Source organism: Corvus hawaiiensis, chromosome Z (genome assembly GCF_020740725.1).
Source record: "Corvus hawaiiensis isolate bCorHaw1 chromosome Z, bCorHaw1.pri.cur, whole genome shotgun sequence".
NCBI lineage: Eukaryota > Metazoa > Chordata > Aves > Passeriformes > Corvidae > Corvus > Corvus hawaiiensis.
The window spans coordinates 42,309,520-42,332,755 of record NC_063255.1 but is presented as its reverse complement, the minus strand read 5'-3'; the positions used below and the strand labels follow the sequence as shown (position 1 = coordinate 42,332,755).

General features: G+C 39.0%; 1 protein-coding gene across 1 annotated transcript; it reads left to right on the top strand.

The window, feature by feature from the left end:
• Positions 1-1,491: 1,491 nt before the first annotated feature.
• Positions 1,492-17,538, top strand: PSAT1 (phosphoserine aminotransferase 1). Its single transcript, XM_048292167.1, has 9 exons — positions 1,492-1,601; positions 3,744-3,804; positions 4,655-4,724; positions 5,834-6,039; positions 7,492-7,664; positions 8,698-8,867; positions 12,477-12,605; positions 15,128-15,265; positions 15,897-17,538. The coding sequence occupies exons 1-9, from the start codon at positions 1,542-1,544 to the stop codon at positions 16,000-16,002; spliced, it is 1,113 nt and encodes a 370-aa protein (XP_048148124.1). The 5' UTR covers positions 1,492-1,541; the 3' UTR covers positions 16,003-17,538.
• Positions 17,539-23,236: the final 5,698 nt, after the last annotated feature.

Here is a 23,236-nt window from a genome sequence, read left to right as displayed (position 1 = left end):
GACATTGATGCTTTCATTTCTTAAAAAAATGCAGATTTCTATACAGATGATTAATGTTGGTAAACGTTATTTCAGTTTCATCATTGATGATTGGTGAATACCCATGAGACTAACATAGGGCCAGCGTTACAGGAAACACCAGGCAATCTAATGTGTTCAAGAGCTGTGCTTTATACAGCTACATATGAGAATCGTGAATCTTGTGCAAGATACTTGGAAATTATGGAACTCCGATGCCCAACTGTTTTCAGTCATACTTCATGGCTTGTTTTGTCAAAATTGATTTACTGCTACTACCTTTAAAAATAACTTCTGGAAACTGACTTGGGCAGAATGTCTCTCCCTAAAACAATCAGAGAAAATTGAATGAGCTAAAGTCTCTTTCCCTCAGTTACAACAATTTCATTGTACTACTGCTGTGTTTTCAATAAGCCAAGGTATCTGTGGAAGGAATGCTTTAGTATTCACTGATGTTAGCCTAGGATTTGGCAAACCTCAAGGCAAGTCCAAGCTGTGCTATCCCTTATGTGAAGCTGATCAAGTATCACAGCTCTCAAATAGCAATTTGCCTGCAACAGACTTTTTGGGGAAACTGCACAACATGCAGGCATTTCTTGGCTTAGAGAAGGCAGGGATCCTCCTCCTCTACGAGGTAAGTATTTCACACAAAATATGAGAACATCTGCGTACTGTAAACCCACCTCTTTCAAGATGAATCACAGAATCACCGGAAACGGTCAGGTTGGATACAGCGGGTGATCTGCTCCAACTTCCAGCTTTATCAGGGACATACCAGAATACATGGCACAGGATTGCACCTGGGTGGTTCTTACGTGTCTCCAGCGAGGGAAACTCCACAACCTCTCAGGGCAACGTGTTCTAGTGCATGGTCACTTGCACAGTTCTTTCTCGCATTCAGGTGGAACATCCTGTGCATCAGTTTCTGATGAGGCCCGTTGCCTCTTGACATTTCATATGAAATATGAAGGATCTCCTAAAACTCACTGTAACTGTGGGTCGCTACTTTTAATTTCTCACGCATTCACGCAGACTGCTTTTAGAACAAACGTCCCAGCTCTGCTGCAGCACCCATGTGGGGAAAAGCACAGACAGAAAATTACAGTAGGACATGCGATCACCGTCTGTGAGTGTGTGTGTCTGCCCGCACGCCCACCCACCGGCGGCCTGAGTACGCTGTACCCGCCAGGGCTCGCTGCGTTCCCCGCGCAGGGCCCGCGGGGGTGGGGACCCCACGGAGCGCCAGGGCCGCGGCCAGACGGGGACGCCCCGGCCCCGGCCCCGGCCCCGGCCCCGGCCCCGGCCCCGGCCCCGGCCCCGGCCCCGGCCCCGGCCCCGGCCCCGGCCCCGGCCCCGGCCCCGGCCTCCCCGCCCCTCACGCTGCCCTCCCCGCGGCCGCGCTGCCAATGGGCAGCCGGGACAGGGGTGGGAAGTGCCGGGCCCCGGCGACCTCGGGTTTATAGCAGCGGGGCCGGTGGCGCGGCCGCAGCCCAAGCTGCGCGGTCTGCGGTGTTGTTGTGGCGATGGAGGGCGGGCGGCAGGTTGCGAACTTCGGCGCCGGGCCGGCGAAGCTGCCGCGCTCCGTGAGTAGGGCCCGGGCTGGGGCACGGCGGGGCTGGGTGTCTTCGTCCCCTCGGCTCCCCGCGGGATTCCGGCTGCAAAGCGAGGGTTGGGGAAGCTCTAGTAAATAGTAATTACAGGACTTTACCCGCACAGCGCTGAAACGTCGTGTCTTCTTCCCTTCTCCAACGAACTGCCCTGATAAGCTTGGACTTTTGGAAAGGAACTTGAGTGTGGTTCATGGAATACTCTCTAGGTTTTTGGAATTTTTTTTCCTCTGCTGGATGATATGGCAGCAACAGCTATATCGTTAGTTTTGGGATGGGAGGTAGGACCTAACTGCGCAGGGATAGCTGTGTGGAGTGTGAGATTTGACAGCTGATAGATAGCGTAGTAATTCCCTGAGATGCCTTTTTATAAGAAGTTATAGTGAATGCAGTGTACACTCAACCCTCTGGAAAGTTGCATCAGCAGCCATGGATTATCCAGTTACATATGGAGAGGGGTGGTTTCTGCCCACTGTACATACCCGACTTTCAGTTTAAAGGTTATCTACTGTGGAATTTTTTTTTTTTTCGTTTTCTTACTTTCCCTTATAGTATTTTTCGTTATTTTATGCATTACGTATTTTAAAAATTTCGTTAAATAAACGGATTTCTTATTTTTATTTGGGTTTCTTTCCCCTCCCATCTCTTTTCTTGAGGAAATGTCCTTTGTGGATAAGGTTGCAAAGAAATTTGTTGTTCTGTGTTGAGCCCTAGATTCGAAAAGGGGCTCTCACAGGCACTGCCTCAGTACCCAGCTCTCTGACAGAGACTGCTAAGAACTGGATTTAAGATTTGAGGAGTGCAGGTGGGCACAGCTGAACTCTGTATTATTAATCTGTTTCCCCTCTTGAAAATGCAGTGCTCTTGTGTGGACTGCTGTATTATCTCTGTATTATCTCGATGGTTTGTTCCTTTTGATTGTGGGCTGATGCTGCCTATAATGCACTCAGACTCAGTGAAGAAAGAAGATGGAGTAATTCATAGATTATAATGGGTGTCGGAGATGTCTACTGTCGGGCATGTGCAGATTTTCAGATGAAGAATATTACTAACAAAATTGGATTTTATCAAGCAGTTTAGCAAGCACTCCTCTAATAGTCTGTGTGTTCTCCCTTGCTTTTTTCCCCTTCCTTCTCTGGCATGGGATACGTTTCCTTGTAAAATGGGGTTAGAACTTCACAATCTTTTAGTTGACCTTTTGGTACCCAGCTGTTACAGTTGACAGGCCATGCAGACACCCTGTCAGCAAGGTAGATTTCTTATTCCTGAAATTGCCCAGTGTGCAGTTTCTTGTCAGGTCCTACGGTGCATGCATGCAGCATTTGTTTTAGTGGCTATTCTACTGGGGCTTCCCCTTCTCCTGCTTTCTTTAGGAGCAGCCAAGAGTGTTCTGGCTCTCAGACAAGAATTTAGCAAAATCAGAAGCTGCTGATCCAGTGGTTAGAATCTCATTCTACTTTGTTGATACTCAAGGGCTATCGGAGAGGGTAGAAAAAAAACGATGGCTGAAGCACTACTTGGCTAGGACTTTTATTTTTGGTTGCCTCAAAATTTTGCTTAATTTCTTTCTTAACTCTCAGTAAGATAAAGGCTCATCTTCAAAAACTATGGGACTTCTTTCTGTGAAACCCGTCATTGTCATGTTGGCTCAGTTTAAGGCATCCAATTCCCCAAACTGATCTTTCTCTTATGTTTTGTTCAATACTTTGATTGTCCTATTTGCACAAGTCAAGAGAAAGGAACAGGGTGGAGTGGTGAGAGTGGGTATTTGGGATGCTTGCTTAGAAAGAATACGTACACAAACGTTAGATGTTCTGTAAAGGTTAAGAGTTCATTCAACTCCTAGAAATTGTTGAGAAATTTGGAAATGTAACATTTGAAATAATAACTTAAACATGGTGTCCACAACAAGCATATGATTTAAGTTTGCTGTCTTACGAAAAGCCTTAGGCTTCTAGGTACAACAAAATTGTATTGGTGACTATGCTTTTGTTAATCTTACTTGACAAGTGTCAGGTTATTGCAATATGGAATAGCTGGTATAGGCATAATGCATCAGAGACTCCAGATAATGAAAAATTCCCTTAATTTATTTCTGGATTTTTTTTTTTTTTTTAGGTATTATTAGAAGCACAGAAAGAATTGGTGGACTACAAAGGACTTGGTATAAGTGTTCTTGGTAAGACTTAAAAAATTCCATTTTTTTCATGATTTCAGCGTTTAACTGGATTGTTTAATAAGACTTTCTGATCTTGGTATTTTGGCTCCATTTCTAACAGACCTGTGTGTCTGTATAGGTGTATATAGATACCATATAGATGTATAGCATCCTTCCCATTAGGGAGGCAGTGCTGTCCTGCCATGAGGCAGGAAGTGTCTTCTGTGCCATATGAGTACCTGACTGGCTTTTCAGCCCCAGTTGCACAAAAGATTTATGCATCAAGATGGTGAGCATTTTATTAGTCTATGAAACTGATTAGTTGCTAAAAGTAGAACGTGCAGCTGTCTCTGCGCAATTCAGATTAATGTTTAAATTGTACACTTACACGTGGAAGACAGCCTTTGGATTTAAAAGGAATTACTGTGTGAGTGTCCTTAATGTTTAATTAGCTTTACTGTGTGAAGAAGCCTTGCTAAAGATAAGAGAACAAAACAAACTCCTGTACTTTATTATACACTTGTTATAGCATTAGCAGCAGAGAAGGTTCTTAGCGTGAGGAAAAATTAAACCTTTCTAGAGAGTATTTTTTTACCCGCAAATGTGGTTGTTCCTGGCCATAGTAAGGTCATGTGGGTGCCAACTGTCAATGAACAGAATTTGCCTGTGTTTGGACAAGACTGCAGGTATAAGTCTTCTGTGGGTATTTAGGAGTATTTATGTACTTAAAGAGGAGTAGGAACTGGGAATGACAAGCTTCAGGCATTTTGGGTCTGTAGTGTAAAAGGTTTAAAGCTTAACACTGTTTTAAAATCAAATTCATTTATTACCATCGTGTTTCATGTTATTTTTTCTCTCTATTCCACCAAAGAAATGAGCCATCGTTCCTCAGATTTCACAAAAATTTTAAATACAACTGAAAATCTCATGCGTGAATTGCTGTAAGTGAATTACTTTCTGCTTATTTTTATGTTATGCTTGTGCTAGTTGCATCAATAGTGTCTAATGTGGAGATCTTTCCTTGAAAGCTCCTTTTTGGTGGTGTTTTTCATGCATGTGTACTGTGTATGACAGAGTAATAACCTTGGGGAAGATACTGATCTTCTGTTTGATGCTTATATTTTTGAATGTGACGAAGGATTCTTATTAGGTTAAGATGTTTTTTATATGTCTAGCTGAGTTTTTTTTTAAATTTTGATTTTTGTCACCTTCATAGAATTCATGAACGTGACATGAACTAAAAGAAATAAGTGCAAACAATAAAAATCAATTGTCTAGTGGTATAAATGTGATATAGTGGTATACATTGCTCATAAGTCCTATTTTATTAACAAAAGCTCTGTGGATCATTGTTACAATCACTGATCAAGAACCCTTTTCCTATTTGTAGAATGACACATTTTTTAAAATTTGAAATAAATATATGTGGATTAGAATTACTCATAGTAGTTAATAATATTGGTTATTTAACATAAGCAGTTGACTGTCAGTCACAGCCAGAGTCATTGAGAAAGGGATTTTAATGAATAATTTGAATGCATAATTTTTTGTGATTGTATGAGCAACTCTTTACTGCACTTGCTCTGCACATATACTTTACTGTACTGTTGCACTTTCAAACTGAAGGATCTCACAGCCGAGTGCTACTGTAAGCGCTTTGGTGTGATGTTCTTAGCCTGACAGAAAAGTAACGAAGCTAGCAATTGGTAAAATTAAAAGTCAGCATTAATTGTGACGGATTATCTTTCAAGTTTGTGGGTACTCAAGGAGTGACTCAGGAGTGAGTTTGCTTAATGCAATGCCAGGGTTGGGGATGGAAAGCTTTTTTCAGCCAATTTTCATCACTAAAATTTATAGCATTTACTCTTACATATTTAAGTTATTTCTCAAGATCATTGCTGAGGTAAGTTAATGGGACTTGATCTAAGCTCTAAGCAGAGTCTTCTAAAATGACAGAGTTCTTCCTCAGTCACTGTTAAATGCATAATACCAAGTTGTATGCATCCTGTGTCACCTGGGAATAATATAAATGGTTATTTCTTTTATGCAGAAATATACCAGACAACTACAAAGTTATTTTCCTTCAAGGAGGTGGATCTGGTCAGTTCAGTGCAGTCCCGCTTAACCTTATTGGTTTAAAGGAGGGAAGACAGGCAGATTATGTGGTTACTGGAGGCTGGTCGGCAAAAGCAGCTAAAGAAGCAGAGAAGTATGCCAAAGTGAATATTGTTCATCCCAAACTAGGAACCTATACAAGTAAGTTGATGACTGCATCTGTCCATGTGGAATGCTTAGCTTCTTACTTGCTCTGAAAATTGATCCAGCATAGCTATTGGGCTGTTGAATGTTAACTAGAGTTGACTGTCCAGCACTCAAAAGATTGTCTGCCACATCTCTCCTTGTTCATCGCTGGGAGATTTGTTAAAGGGCTTAACAGTCTCCACCAGAAAAAAATTGTGAAATGGGGCCAAGCAGATCCCAGAAAATAAGTGGCAAGAAACAAGTGTCTAAGAAGGTAAATGGTCTGGGCTCTCTCAATTTCTTAATATTTAAGTGAGTTCTTAAGCTATTCACAGGAATATTGGGAGGTATTTCAATTCCGTATACACTCAGTAATGAGATTGCTCTAAAATTTAGAAGCAGGTGTGAGATTTTAACCTTGTCATTGACCCAGGATATGGGAGACCTGAATTCTGTTATCTGCTTTTAAGGTTTCCTAAATTCTTTCCCACCACTGTGTCGCTGAATATACATAAATAATTCTTGGAACAGGAATACATGAGATCTAGTTTCTATTCCTGCTAGTTTTGCTCACTTTTCTTCCCTCTGGTCCAAATTACAACCCTTGAACAAAAAAGAGTGGCAACAAGAAAGACAAAGAATATCTCCATGTCAGGTAGTGTATTAACTGGTGACTAGGGCACTAACTTGGAAAATAAGTGTGTATTGTCTGAGGCACAGGAAGGAATTGAACCTATGACTTTCTAGTCTGGGGGAATGTAATTCACCATTTTGTAGCTGTAGGTAAGAGGAGAGACAGTAAATAATGGTGGAGGCAATAGCACCATCTCCTGCCCTCCCCCCCACCCCCCCTCAAATCAGGTTCTGGAGGAGAAAAGAAAGAACAGCTACTTGTTCTATGCCAAACCTGTTCTGTGCTGTCAGGACATGCCTGCATATTGCCTGTTGACAGAAGCAATCTTAGTTTTGTAAATCAGTTGCAAAGATTAAAATGGGAGGAAGGTAGGTAACCTTGTGTTTGTTCAGCTTGGGCAAGACTTAAATGCTTCTGAGATTTCACAGAAGAGAGTTTTAGAGAACTTTGCCAGTGAGAATTTGGATGTTTCTGTGGTTCCAAAGGCAGCACGAAGATTCTTGGACCCAGTGTCTGAATTCCTCTGAAATGCTGTTTTGAACCCCTAGGGCAGTAGTTTGTAGTCTGGAATTGCAAACTTGAAGAAAATCGTTTGAGGAATAAGGGGTGAAAACAAAAGGTTTTGCAACTTAATGATGGCTCACCAGAGAGTTTTGGGAATGCACTGGTGTATTGGTTTTGGAGATGCATTATCTTCCTGGTAACAACATGATTAATAGTCTATATGGCAAAATTGTTCTTGGTTTGCACTTAAGTTTCATGTTCAGGTAAAATTGCATGCCAAGAAAATTACTTGTCTCCAGTGATCTCTGGTTTTCTATTTTGTCTCCCAGGCATTCCTGACCCGAGCACTTGGAATCTTAATCCAGATGCTTCTTACGTGTATTATTGTGCTAATGAAACTGTTCATGGTGTGGAATTTGACTTTGTACCTGATGTCAAAGGAGCAGTCTTGGTTTGTGATATGTCCTCAAACTTCCTGTCCAAACCTGTGGATGTTTCCAAGGTAAAGAACTGGACATAGTGACCGCACAAAGCATTTTCAAATTTCAATGCATGTAATTAAGCACTTTGAAATGTCTGGCTGAGACATTTCTAGCTGAGCACTGAAATTAAGGAAGTCATGTTTTGTTAGTTGACTATCTGTTGATGGATAGAAGTGTTGAAATTTCAGGTTTGAGATTTCAGTGTCTATTTGTTTTCCTTTTTCTCATAAAAACATACTTAACTATGTTGAAATTGTTCATGTTAATAGCTACCCAAGATTATTTAGCTACTGTGTGATCTTCCCTAATGAAGAAGATACCTGCTAAAAAAGAAAAAAACAGCTAAAATAAATATCTTCTAAATCATATTTAGTTTATAGATAGTGTATGGCTACAGCAGGGTACTGTGAATCAGTTTTTTAATCCTGCCTCTTACATGAAAAATCTGTAACCTCTTTTAAGCTCCATAAAAGCTTCCTATGCCTCACGATTATGGTGTCTGTTTCATAGATGGTACAGAGGCAGAACATAGGCAATTACTATGTTTTTAAAGTATACTATGAGTAGAAGTGTTACTGACTAGTGAAATAGCACGTTTGACCTTTCTAACCTGTGTGTAGCAAAAAGGAGTAGTTGTTGATGTTCTCAACTTGGCCTTTCCTATCTGCCTCTTTGAACAGGTGGATTTTATGATGATGGTTCTGAAATACCAGATGGGTTGAAAATACTGTGAAATGTGTAGGAATTTGTTTTTAGTAAATTTGCTTGAAGTAGTGTGAAATTGGAACAGTCTGCCTTGAGAATTATTTGCAGCCATTAAATAAACATTTAGCAAACTGTTGTAAAATTTGTTGTTATTATAATCCCCAGCTGAGTAGCCGTAAGTGCACTTTGAAATCAGAACTCCTCCTAACTCTTCTTTTGACCTACAACTTGATAATTTTCAACACATTCTGTGTTCCATTCATCTGACTAGTATGCCTGGGGTATTACTCAGTTGTAAGACCTACAAGTGAATGCATGTGCCAAGTTATTTTCTTTTTCCTTTTAAAGTTTGGTGTGATTTTTGCTGGTGCTCAGAAGAATGTTGGCTGTGCTGGAGTTACTGTTGTAATAATACGTGAGGACTTGCTGGGATTTGCACTGAAGGAATGCCCTGTTGTACTGGATTACAAAACACAGGCAGCAAATAGCTCTTTGTATAACACTCCACCATGCTACAGGTAACTCACCCTGCTACGTGATACTCCTTATTCAGAAAGCTGCTGCACTGCCATCTGCTGCTCTTACCTAGAAAAGCTTCCAAACTTGTGTATTTGCCCTCAAGTCACTGATACATTGAAGTGTTTCACGTGATTCCTGTGAAAACATGGCAAGTGTCCAGCCGTGTGACTGAAGTAGGCTTTGCTTTGCCTAGTGCGACTCAGCCATAAAGGATGTAGTCTTTTGCAAAGTAAATATTTTATGTCATAACTCCATTGTAGAAGTTTCAGGATGCAGTTCTGGTTTACATGAGCACAGCTCTAGTCAATTCAGCGATGATGCGTCTCTCATTGCAAGGAGGTAATTTGGCACTTAGACTTGCTTCTTGATCGCTAAATACAGTTTGATTTAATTTCTTCCTGATGTTGCTCTCAGCATTTGAACCTCCACATCCCCACTGACTTTCTTTACTGGAAAATGGTCAGTATTGTTTTTATTAAAGTTTTAAATAATGTAGGATAGTACAAGAATATGCATTCTTTTAAACTTCTAAAATATTTCGTGTTCCTGCTACATCTATCACTACTGTCAGTTTTGAAATGAAACTGTAAAAGAATTTTTTTAAAGGCATTTTAGTAGTTACTTTACTTTATTCTCTAGTACAGTTTTGCATAATTCTCTGACTGCCATCTCAGTGTTTGATTTGGCATCCAAAGATAAAATTGATCTAGCTTTATAATCATTGCTAGCAATCAAAATCATAAAATTGCCATTTGTACCTTATAATTTCATTATGCAAGAAGCAGATCCGACTACAGATTGCTTTTTTTAAATTGCTGTCTCCTAGCTTCTGATAACCAGTGAAATGGTGCTTTGCTACTAGGATGTTTACATGTTGAGCTAGTAGTATCTACCCATTCTTAAGCTGAAGAATTTTTATATCAGTGTCCTCTGAAATGATTATTAAAAAAAAGATCTTCAGTCCAGATATCACTTTTTCCCAGAAACTTTAAAATTACTTTGAAAATAAAGATTTCCTGCTCATTCAGATAATTTGATAATGCAATTTTATACTGGTGTTTAGTTTCAGCTCTTATAGCTTGTTTGTATGTTCCGGAATTAAAAAGTCAGGTTGCTTAATGATCTTTGACAGATATTAAATGGTGTATAGGAATAAAGTTCTGTGATTCCTTTATATAAACCCTATAACTTAATTCCATCATTACTATCACTTCAAATTTTACTGAATTTAGTATCTCTGAATCTGCTGATTTGTCACTGCAGGGTGTACTATTGCAATGACATAGGAGCAGCTATCTTTATCAACAGAACAGTAAATCTTGAGAACATTTGTTTATACCAGATTTTACAGTGCAGAACTCGTTTCCCCAAGTTGTGTGCATACTGTACAGTATGTAGTGCTGCAATTATGTATTCTTACTGGCAGCCTGTCTGCCCTGTTGGCTGGGTACACCGGGTAGGAATTAACTATACAATGTTTCCAGATTTTGGTCTGCTCAGTGTAGCTTTGTAACACAGGCAGTATGTATGTCTTTATTTTCCAGAGCTTGATGAAACCTCTATTTCATGATTGATTATTTTCCTGACTGCCAATTCACACATACTGTTTTTGGACACTTTATAATTGAATATGCCAGGTTTTAAATCCAGCCATTCATGTTTTCCAAGTACAAAGCTATTTCCATTTGAAAAACTGAAGTTCTACTTAGTCTCAGTACTTGGACACAGTGTTGTTCCTCTGATTTGAAAAGCAAAACAAATCAAATTCTGCAGCCTTATTTTAGCCACTGCAAAGAACTTCTGAAAAGAAAGTGCTGCTTTAACTGTAACTCAGTGTCTGTCAGTAGCCTGAACAGGGTAGTAGGAGGTTAAGGGAACTGAAAATAAAGTTGAACTAACAGTCTTTCTTCTTTCTCATCACTGTCCTGCCAGATTTCACTTCATGCTACAGACTCACATTGGAGTACACTCCAGAATCCAGAATGTAACAGACTGAAATATTGGCAGGATGCACATCTGTTTGGCTTGGCTCTAACTGCCTGTTCCAGTTTAAGGAACTGGCAAGGCTTCTTAGTTCTCTTTTTCTCTGCTCTCTTCCTTGCACATGTTAATGGTTTGCTGGCAAACAGGCAGGAAATATTAACTGAATTTGCAAAAGCTACTTCAGCAGGATGTTAAATTAAATTAAGGTGATGCTAATGGCTTTAACCTCACGGCACAATACCATTGACTCTTTGACCCTAATCTGTTCAGCTAAAATTAACAATGAATTTGCTATGAAAATCTCATTTCCAAGCTCTGAAATGCATTTTGCACTTATTATTTTGCACTTATACTATTTTGATTGACATAAAAGAAGGTTTCAGCTGTCTGGGTTTTTGTGAATGACTCTAAGGCTGACTTCTAAGAGTTCAGTTGCTCAAGGAAGTGAGGGCAAGAGGTGAATACGGCCCTGTATATTTGCCAAGGGCATGGTCTACACTTCTCTTAAATCCTTGACACTGGAGTAGTTGTTAGTGTGCTGTCATAGCAGGATCGTGCTCTCAGAGCTGTAAGGTACTTCCTATAAATGGCAGCCTGTAACCTTGGTTATTCTGCAGCCTTTCTGAAGTGTTCAAAGATTTGGTACTGGCATCCCCTTAGAAATAAAAAGCAGAAAAATTTAAAACAGCCTCCTGCTAGATATGTACAAGGGAAACTTGTAGGGTAATGTTCTCTGAGCCCTCCCTTGGAATCAATAATGAAGGGATTCATAAGAACGAACTTGTTGGAAATAGTCCATTAAAACTTGGGAGCAGGTTTTCATGCAAATTGTTGTAGTCGTGGGAAATGCTGAACTTGAACAAGCTGAGTTTTGTAGCAAAAGCACAAAGGCAAAGGATTTTTTTATGTTGCACTTAGTAACTAGCATTGAAATTCTTGCTCCCAAGCCATGTGATGGCAGTAGGCTTCCAGATCTGTACTAAGAACTAAGTAACGAATAATTAAGTGTGATGCATCATTATTTGTTTCGCCAAACTTCACTGTTCATGTGGGCAAAAGGTCTTTGTAGACAGAAATGGGATTAGAGTTCTTATTTTTAACATTTGTGAAAATATGGTTAAATTTTTGGCATATTAATGTACATGTATTTGAGATTTACTCTTGTATTTTTGCTAAGGCAGCTGCACAGGGTGAATGCTATTAATTTTTTTGCTAAATCTGGCTCCTTCTAGGCAGTTGTGTAGTCCTCCTAGGCAGGACCTGACAGGCAGTTGTGTAGGCAATCAATTGGCAGTCCATGCAGCATGTCTGGGGATGTCTTTGGGAGCCATGCAGGGCTGCAGGAAGCCTGCATGATGTGTCCTTCCATGGTACAAAGGATTAAGCAGGGTCCAACAGATATGTGTGGCATATGAATTTCAGGATGTTTCATCTGTGTGCAGAAAACACTGTCTGTTTAGAGTTGTCTTAACTTGTAAAATAGTCTAGATTTTGATTTGTTAATCTTAAGGGCCCTTAAATCAAACATGGCATTTTGTTGCTGAAACATTTTGTGAACTATTAGACAAGACTTACTTTTTTCTTGTTTGAATAATTTCACTGAAAAATGTTCTTTCCTTTTGCAGTATTTATATCATGGGATTGGTGCTGGAATGGATAAAGAATAATGGTGGAGCTGCAGCTATGGATAAACTTAGTTTAATCAAATCACGGATGATTTATGATATTATAGACAAATCTAATGGATTTTATACGTAAGTTGTTATGCTTTTCCCCTTGGTTTCAATATTTGCTACATAACCAGACATTCATAAATTTCAAGAGTTTAATTACAGTGTATTGTTGAAGTCACCTTTTTTGAGGACTCCTATAGATCCTACTTGTGCAAACTATTCACTTGGTAACTGCCCACGGATAAGTTTCATTCCAGTAGGAAGTTACTTCAACTTACCTTGTATAGATCAGTAGTGAAGCCTACTAAAAACATATTCTAAACTTAATAAAACAGGAGCCTAGGAGAAGAGTATACAAAAAACCAGATACACAGATTCTGGTTTGTATGCTTACTGAATCTTTTGGGGAAATAGAGACCAAAACAGAGAAAATTGCCTGTAAGAAATTGTAGAGACCACTTTGTGTTGTATTTTCCCTACCACCGTCCAGGAGTCAAAGACTCTGCTTTTTCCTCTGTCAAGCAGAGCATTTTTATTAGCTAATTATGCTAACTTCTGAAACACTTTCTGAAATAAAATAGGAAGATCAGATCTCAAAATGGAATACATTTTCTTTATGTACTTTATGCACAGTTTATTTTCTTTAGTTATTTTTGCTGGCTTTCCAAAGCAGATTCAACCCTCTTACTTTTACATAGAGTTGCTCTTACATTACATTTTTGAGCTCACAGGACCTATGTATATCAGTAAAAGCTGATACTGTAATAATATTTGCCAAGCTCAGACTACTAATTGACCATGAAACTGCAATATATTTTCCTTCACCTTCAGTGTAAAAGCAACAGTGTGGGCACCTAATTTACTTCCAAGTCAAAGTTAGGATAGGGCAAATTAAATTTGGATTTTAAATTAAAGCTGTCTGCAGTCATAATTGGCAGGGATAAAGTTTCATCATAATATTTAATACATTCTGGTTATCCATGTAGTTAATGAGAACAGCTTTGCCTTTAGCATCACCATGATCAGGATTGTGATCCTACTCCAGAGAAATCCTGAGGGTTTTTCATAAACGTCAGAAAGCAAATGAAGCCTAGAAAAAAAACATTTTGTGACAAACAGAAATCTGTATCTGGCAAGTTGGTCTGTAAGGCAGTGAGTGGGAAATGCAATGCAAATGGGATGGTAAATAGTCAGCTGGGAAAGCAGAACAAGCTTCACTAACTGAGCTGTGTGCAGCTTCCTAAGCAATACGGTTAAGACTGTGAATTTTTTAATTGTATCTATAACTAAAAGGAAGACTTAATTTGAAGCTGCCTTCCCAGCTGTAACATGGCACTTAAATCTGTGGCATACATCCCTGAGTAAGCCATGTGACAAACCATTCAGCAAATGGAGCCTTTCTTCCACAAAGTGCTCTGTGCCATTTGCAGTTTGTTTTCCAATGTCTGTGCACTAGCTGAATTACATCAGATTGCCTAGTAGCGACTGGATATTCCAAAAACTGTAGCATGGCTGCAGTAATTCAGATATGGGAGTGCTTAGAAGCATAGGCCTTTTGAACATTATTTTCCTGGTTAAAACTGAAGTAGAAGATTTGCATAGGCAGATGTTATCATGGATCTTTTTTTCATCATGGAGACATCTGGACAAAGGAACAAGAGAGGAACTGAAAAGAATGGTACCCATTCTTTTCCAAATAGCATAATAATAGCTATGAAATTCACATGCAGTTTATGAAAACTTATTGGTATTGAATGCCTGCGAGAATCTACATCACAGGAAAAAATAAATCATACGAATCTGAAGGCTTCATATCTCCTTTATAAGTAGAAATGCTAAAAAAAGATATTTAAATCTTCTCGTCTTCCTCCATCATTTCTCACCTTCACAAAATAGACGAAGAGATATTACATGTATTTTGAGTTTTCCACTTTGGATTAAATGGGATTTTAAGATATATTAAGGAGCTGTGATGGATCTCATATAATGTTGTGGCCATGTATGAAATGCAAGATTTGTTCTAGCGATACTTCTTCTCTACTTCATGATTCCAAGTAATACTAATTTAGAAGATGGACTGAAATCACTAACAGAAGTTTCTAATGTCCATGAAAATTTTCTTATGCTGTGTTCTTATATTTCCTTTAGTTCTGTTTAGCTGAGTGTAATTCTGGTAACACTTTTGACTAGTTGAGAAGTGTCAGTCCTTGAAGATAAAGAGGAGAAACTGCTTTAGACTTAGTAAAAATTCCCTCTAATTACCTCACCTATCCTAAATAACATTGTTCTTTATTTATTTTTCCTTTTTTTTTTGTTTTCTTTGATTTGGTCTGTATACAAGCCTCTTGTCCATTTCTCTGGCATAATTTTGAGTATGTCAAGAAGGGTTAATAAGCCCTCCAGTTTACCACTTCCATTATTATACTTGGTTAAAAAAGGAAGATTGCTTTCTTTCACAGAAAGTAATGATTTCACAATTTTGATTATGAAGGGTTCACTTTGGTTCTAAACAGGTGTGATTATTCACTTTCTCAAACTGCACATAGCTGAAAATATAAATTTAGTGCAAAGTGGATTAAGCATTACATTTTCAACCCTTACAGATGTCCAGTGGAGAGAAAGAACCGAAGCAGAATGAATGTCCCTTTCCGCATTGGCAGTGTCAAGGGCGATGAAGCCCTGGAAAAGAAATTTCTTGAGAAGGCTGTGGAACTTAACATGATATCTCTGAAAGGACATCGGTAAGTATTACTCAAGTATTAGTAAAGTGAATCTCTGTCCTGTGCAGAATAAACTGTTACTACAGTGGTACAGCATCAGGCATTGTGCATTGGCTTACCAGCCTTTCTCACACGTAAGCTGTTCCTCATTCTGGTTTGGCAACACTTGAGAATAGCAGTCTAGAGATTGTAATCAGAGATTTCTGGTGTCTCAGCTGCTAGGTGAAGTGGTGGGCTTCAGAGAGCTTAATCCTTAATTCTTCTTTCTTCTGGAAATCTGTCTCTGTGCAGATGCCAAAGAAGATACCTTTTGAGGTCAGACTGTATCAGTGTACAAAGCCTCTCAGGTGGCTTGTCTACCTGGTTGCAAGAGTTCTTTCCCATGCTCAGTAGTGTTTGTGGGATTAGTTTTTTGATGGTATAGGGCTACAGCTTTGGAGCTATACATAACTAGTAAATACTAAGCTTCTCTAGATTGCAGGCCTGCCTTGAAGAATTAAATATTGCTTCTCATGCACATAAATGTGAATTCTTTCCTTTTAGAGTAGGAATAGATTTAAATGTCTATGACTGCTAAAAGTGTCTTTTTTAGAATATACAAAACTTTCCTGGTTCTTTTCTTTTCTTTTCTCCTCTCCTCTTTTCAATTCAGGTCTGTGGGAGGAATCCGTGCCTCTTTATATAATGCGGTGACTGTAGAAGATGTTCAGAAGCTTGCAACATTCATGAGAAGCTTCATGCAGATGCATCAGTCATAAATGCCCATGGGTTAGAGCCATGCTGCACATCTATGAAATAAACGCTAAAGAGTTTTAACATTACTGTGGTATTGCACAGCTGTAACACACAAGTTTTATTTTCTTTTAGTTCCTGTAGCAATTTTAGTTCACTAAATGGGATTGAGGCCCAGCCTTGCAATGATGTGGCAACTTCGGCTTTGCTGAAGGTGAGGATCCCCAGACTGATCGTGATTGGTTCCAAAATTTGAAAATGTGTAGTTAAAACATGAATAGCATTGTAAGATGCTATGGATCTGAGTCTGTTTCTTGCTTCCAGTCACAAGGGACTTCAGCAATGCCTTCTTTGTAAAATTCAGGAAGCAAAATTTGTGATAAGCTATCTGTAAAGCTTTACAAATACTCTGTGTCTGCATAATGAAGCTAAACTAACACGGTCTCTAAGGACATCTGGTTGGTTTATGGGGTATATTCCAACAGTATACCACGAGTAGTATTTAGGAGTTAACACCAGCGTTCCTAACTTGAGGATCCAGCCTTAGGACTACTGCTCCCATGCTAGAAGTACTATCATAACCATTGCAAGTGGTTAAAGTCTGCAGGACTGGGCCTATCTTCCTATTAACATTTATTAGTTTAAAGCTAAGATTAATGAGTCTGATTAAATCAATTTCTAAGATGCTTTTTATTTCTCTATGCATTTTGTGTATTCAACTCCTGGATTATTAATGCTATATTCCTATTTTGGAGCATGCATGTTTGCTGCTGCAAAAAATTTGGATTTGATTTGTTAACCTTGTGCCAGACTGGATTGCTGTATTCCACTCAATGGGCCTGAGATTTTCTCTGCACTGACTTTGAGCCCAAAGTACAGCAGAATTCTTTGTCTGGTCTTGAGTGTTTTCCCTCTCTACTTGCTCCAGTATTTTTTGTACCTTTTCATTCTTTCAGTTCTGTAGCCTTTTATATGTGGAACTTTGTCCAACTGGAGTAAATAATAGTCTTGACTTCTCTGCCTTCTCCTGACACTACAGTGCACTTTTGGTGCCACTTTCTTACTGGGTCCTTCTAGTTTATTGCAGACTTGGATAGTCTGGGCTAGAGAGGTCACTGTGGTTATGCAGAGATCTTCAGAAGATCTCCTGTTATTGAACCCTTGAGTTACCTTTTTTTCTTAGCTTGTGACTTTACTGTCAATGCCCATATATTGACCCTAATCTCCTGTTTTACTTGTGTAGAAGCTATCTGCCACTATCAGAGTGTTTAGTGTTACTACAGCTGGTTTCAGACTAAACTCTTTGGCACACAATGGGGATTTTTTTATTTTTAATTTTTATGTAACGTCAGTACAGTGGTAACAATTTATTAATGATATTATAATGATAATCCCTTTGTTGATGGAACTTCACAGCAAGTCAGTGGAATATTCTAGGGTTGAGTTACATTCCTATCTGAAAAATCATCATTTTAAGACTACTGTTTTGAGATTTTTGTCAACTTAGTGTAACTCAAAGTAAGTAAATTATGTGAAAAAAATAAAATTTAATCATATCATGATGTGATGTACCAGTGTGTTTGAAACTTTTTGATTTTTTGTCACTTTCAGGATGAAAGTCAAGACCTAATGTGTGTTAGAATTTTAGATTCTGGTATACTCCTTTTCCCTAAAAAGCAAGCTTCCCTCATGTATGTTTTATTTCTTTCCAAGAAGAATCTTTCCTATAGGATCCATGGAAACAAAAGTATTATTATGAATGCTTGAAGAACCCTTTTTGCCCTGCCAATTATGAGTATCTAATTTGGATTCTATATGAAGTTTTTTAACTTTATAAAATTGTTCTTCTTAATTTTGCATACTTGCTTTCAACAGTAGTTCTGGCTTATCTCTTTCAAAAAACTAGTCAATCTTTCTATTTTATAGTAGCCTTTCATTTGTCTTAGCAAGCATGCTTTTGTGTGTGTTTACAAAAAAGCTTGCACTGATTTGTACTGCTGATTCATGAGCCCAGCAAGAAACCTCTTGCTGCTTCTGAATTGTGCCTAGCATCTTGTCAATTTTTTTAACCCTGTAGAATTAAAATATAGAGTGAAGACTGCATTAAGCAGACAATGGTTGTCTGAATATCAAGTGAGGGGCATACAGGAATACTGGGAATACAGAAGCATGTGCTGAATGAATTATTTACTTGAGGTTTGTTTCAGTCTCATCCATGCAGCAATTCTACCCTTCCAAGCTGTTTGTCTGTATTTGGGGTTTTGAGACCTCATGGACAGCAAAATCCTGATTCTCCACATCAGATTGGTAGGAGGAATTTCAGCAACAGGTTGCTGAGACTCCTGATCTGATCTTCTCATCGGCACTTACAAGCTGGGTCAGTAATTTCAGTGTTTGGAAGTAGGGCTCTTTTGGTGTGATATGAATACTCCTGAGACATTAAAAGGTGTTAAAAATAAAGAAAATTCTTGTCTCACCTGAGTTAGCCTATGTAGAGAGGTAATTGTAAGATGAGCTCTTTTCAATGAACAGTTCTTTCAATTCCTTTTCTAGGAATCAAATCATTTTCTAGGAATCCAAATCATCTCTATCTCCTAGCTCTTGTGTTTGATTTCACAAAAGCATGTTCTAGCATTCTCCTTTGTAATTTAAAAGTCCCTGGCCAGTGTCTTTCCTAGACCTGGCTGGAAAAAAGAAAGCTGAATGCTCCCTCTGTTTCTGCTTTGTGCAGTGAGGGGTGCTTTAGCCCAGGTGCCAACTGTCCTTCAGGAAGGTACCATGTCCCAGAAATTCATGTCTGTTGTCCATGGTAGGAACTTCCTATGGTAGTTACCATCTGTAACCCAAGTAAGAATTAAGTAAGAATTGGAAGTTTGGGTTGCCACGTCCTTACTTAACTAGTAGTTCTAGTGGAGAGAAATGATTCATACAGACAGCAGTGTGGGGAGTCCTGCTCTTGTGTCAGCTGATGCTCTATATTTTCATATGTTTTCCTGTTCAAATTAATCCCATTTTTTCCTTTTCAACTGGTAACTGGCTTAATATTTTTCAATGCACCCAGAGATATTTGGATGTAAAAAGTTTAAGCATATTCCTGACTTTCAAGTAAGTGCTTGGAATGAAGCAGAAATAAAAGACATCATATGCTGATGTATTAGTAGTTGCAAAGGGATCCTGAAAGTGTTACTAGGGTCTGGCACTATACTGGTATATGTTTAATTTTCACTGTATTTCATTCTCTGGGTAGAAAATAAAATGAGGATGAATCTCTTTGTACTTAATAATGATATACCTAATTAAAAAGTGAAATGTTGCAAGGTTTTACATTAAATCAGTCACTTTAATTGGAAAGAAGATTCCCCATTCCAGTCAGCAATTGGACTCTTGGTAATTTAAAACCAGGATTCATGATAATCTGTGATAAATACAACTACAATACAAATACAATACTTTTAGGCTAAAGAAACTACTAAGTTATAATTACCGATGAATTACTGAATGGTTGGAGGAGAGTGATCAAAGACATGCAAAGATAGATTTATTTTTTGTAAGTAGCTGAAGAATAAATGTGTATATGCTGTAGTAAAACCAAAAGCTGTACAGTTTCTGAAATCTGAGAAAATTGGAGTTCTATCTTGTACCTTTATGCTATGCATAAAAGGCAAAAATTGTATATTTTTGTAAATGGATTAATTACAAAAGAGGTGTGAAGAAATCATGTCAGAAAGGTTGAAATTTGGTGAACTATTATAAGAGAAATTGCCATTAAACTAAGAATTTTTAATATAATGAACCAATCTAAGTATGATTCAGTGTTGTAGTTCCATGATGTAGTCTGAAGAGATTTGAGACACATATTGCTAAAACTAGGGATAGTAGTAACAAACTCTTTACTGTAAAACTTAGTAAATACTCTTCCATAGGGTAAGCAATAGTCTTTGGAATTGAAACAACTCTAAGGAAGTTTCAAACTCCGGTGCTGGGTTTTGTAGCTTGGCAAACCAGACCTAAAGAATTGGAAAAGCTGGAACACTTAGTTCTGGACTGGTAGTGCCCTGTCAGTATAGAGTCCCATTGGCTCATGGCTTTTCTTTCTTTCCAAGGCAGCCCCAGTCATGCTGCTTTTGGACACATTTTTATTGTGAAGACATACCTCTGGCCTTAGTGTTGGACATGTTAATGCTTGTCTCAGTTGTGATTGTGCTTTGCCTGATGTCCCAGGACTGAGTTGTATGGTCAAGTCTGGTCTCTCTCTCAGTACTGAAATAGAAGGTTTTGCCTGTGGAGGTATTTCACTAAGCCACCTAAACTGTACCTCATCCTTTTTGGTACAGCATGGAAGCTTGTCTTCAGTTTCCTAAATCTGTCTGGTGATGTGAAGTAGTTTGGGGTAAGACAAGACATTGCTCTGGTTCTGTGAGGGGTCCTCAGATGTGGCAAGAGAAAGGGTGATAGACACTGATAGCAGAGCTATGTGCTTTGCAACTTCTGGATGAAGGACTGGACCAAGTTAGTGGTGAGTTATGGGCAGGGTAAATCTGGGTGACAGCTGGTGAACAGGAGGATATATTGCAAGGTTTAGAGTTTTTTTTTATTAGTGTTATGTGTAAATTTAAAAGAGAGGAATAGAAACAGAAAAAAAAGCATTAAGAGTATAATACAACATTAAAGTTATTTTGTGACCTATCAGTGTACCAGTTAGAACCACTTTGAAGAGGTGGCCCTCTGCCTTTCTTCCCTACCCTCATCACCAAGGAGGAGTACTGCTTATTTTGTGGCTCCATGACTACTAATATCACCATAAGGGCTGTAGCAAAAACCTGGTGAGAACAGGAATCAAAAGAACACACTTTTGCGTGTCAGTTAAATGTGAGGATTGAGCTACGCTCTCACTTTCCCTGCACAACCACACAATGCACCCCCAATGTATGATTTACTTGATCCATATTGTAGCGATAGCTGCAGATGAACAAAATTCTGTATTCAATTACTTCTCTACATCTCTGTTATAGTCGGAGGAGCAGTCCCATTGTGTTTCAGATGCCCACTAGCAGTGGTTTTAATTACAGCATTACTTTGAAAGCAAAGTGCTTGTTTGACAGCACTAATCAGAATCTTTAACTGGCAGTAGAGTGTACATTTCAGTAAGTGAAACATAATCCACTGTATTACCACCATACCTTTTTCATGCAAAATTCACACATTTGTATGTGTAAAGTAAGGCAGAATATTACTTCTGTCCCTACTACATTTGACACAGAGAAGACAACCACCTCCGGAATTGTGATGGTAGCTCTCTGCCAAGTTTTGATTGGTTTTACATCTCACTGCTGCTTGGTAGATGCTCTGAACTACACCTGAATGGAAAAAAAACAACCCCAAAATTTTGCCCTCGTGACTAAGAAGGCCAGTGGTGTCCTGGGGTGCACAAGGAAGAGCATTGCCAGCAGGTCAAGGGAGATGATCCTACTCCTCTGCTCAACTCTGGTGAGGGCACAGCTGGAGTGCTGTGTCCAGTTTTGAGCTTCTCAGCTCAACAAAGACATGGAGGTGCCAGAGCAAGTTCAGTGGATGGCAACAAAGATGATGAGGGGGCTGGAGCATCTCTCTTATGAGGAAAGGCAGAGGGAGCTGAGCCTGTTCAGCCTGGAAAAGAGATGACTGAGAGGGGACCTCATCAGTGTCAGTAAGTACCTGAAGGGAGGGCGTCAAGAGGGTGGATCCGGGCTTTGCTTGGTGGTGCTAAGCAATAGGATAAGAGGCAATGGATACAAATGGATCCACAGGAATTTCCATTTGATATAAAGAAGAACTTTACTGTGAACTGAGTACTTGACTGAACCTGGAACAGATTGTGCAGAAAGGCTGTGGGGTCTCCTTCACTGGGAAAATTCAAGAATTGTCAGGGCACAGTTCTGTGCCTTGTGCTCTAGGATGACCCTGCTTGAGCAGGAAGGTTGGACCAGATGACCTACCATGGTGCCTTCCAACTGTATCCATTCTGTGATACATGTGTAAGGGAATGCATTCAAAAAATTGACCACAGATCCTTCAAATGTTAAAAGAAACCATGTGTAGATGAATATTACATACCCTTGTTTTATGAAGTTTTAGTTTCTGTTCTGATCATGTTGATTCCCATGATTTTATATATACCCTTAAATGTGACTTATTTATCCAACATTGAAATAGTTCCACGGTTATTCCACTGATATTGCTTTGGGGAGACCTTACTGTGGTCTTTCAGTATACAAAGGGAGCTTATAAGAAACAACACAGCAAGACTTTTTGCAAGGATCTGTACTTAGAGGACAAGGGGATAACTGTTACAAACTTTAAACTGAAAACATTAGGTTTAGATAGGTTATAAGGGAGATTTTTTTTTTATGGTGAAGGTGTTGAGGCACTAGAAGAGGTTGCCCAGAGAAGCTGTGGATGTCGAATCCCTGGAAGTATTCAAGGCCAGTTTGGATGGAGCTCTGAGCAACCTGTTCTTGTGGGAGGAGCCCCTACCCACAGCAGGGGAGTTGGGATAGATTATCTTTGAAGGCGCCTTCCAACACAAACCACTCTGTGATGAAGCAGAGGTTTTTTGGAGAAAAACAGTGTCTTAGTTCAAGATTTGTACCACCGCCAGTCTGACACCTTGCAAAATGGTAGATGTTTGTGTGACAATTGATGCTCAGAATGGGATAAATGAATAATAGGGGCAGTTCACAGCACAGAATCACCACGGCTCTGCAATACTGAAATAACACATTTAAATATTGAGCCAAATTGCTGCTGAGCATTGCTAAATCCTTACTGAAAGAAAATGAACAGCAGTGGAAGACTGTTGTGCCCAGTCTATTTGCTTCCAGTTCTCACTTTCATAAAAATTTTGTTTATTTAGACAATTCACCTAAGGTTCTCATTCCTGATTGTAGAAAATACAGAACTTCTATTAAGAGTGCTCATGCAGAATGAAAGGCATTGAGGAATTTACTTAAAGGATCAGATGTCTGTGGATGTGATATGAAGCAGCACACACTTTGTGTGGCTCTCCCCATATCTGTGAAAATTTTGCGAAAAGGCATCTTTTAAAGAAGTTTAGTTCTTAGGAATAAGATTTAACCAGAAGTAGACAGGAAGTATATGTCTATAGATTAATAAAACTGTATTCACAGAGGAAGATGCTAGAAAGACAGCATAAACAATCTGGAGTGTTGATACCCATTATCCTCTGTGTTAACCCCCAGAGAATGTGAAAGGCTCTGTTTA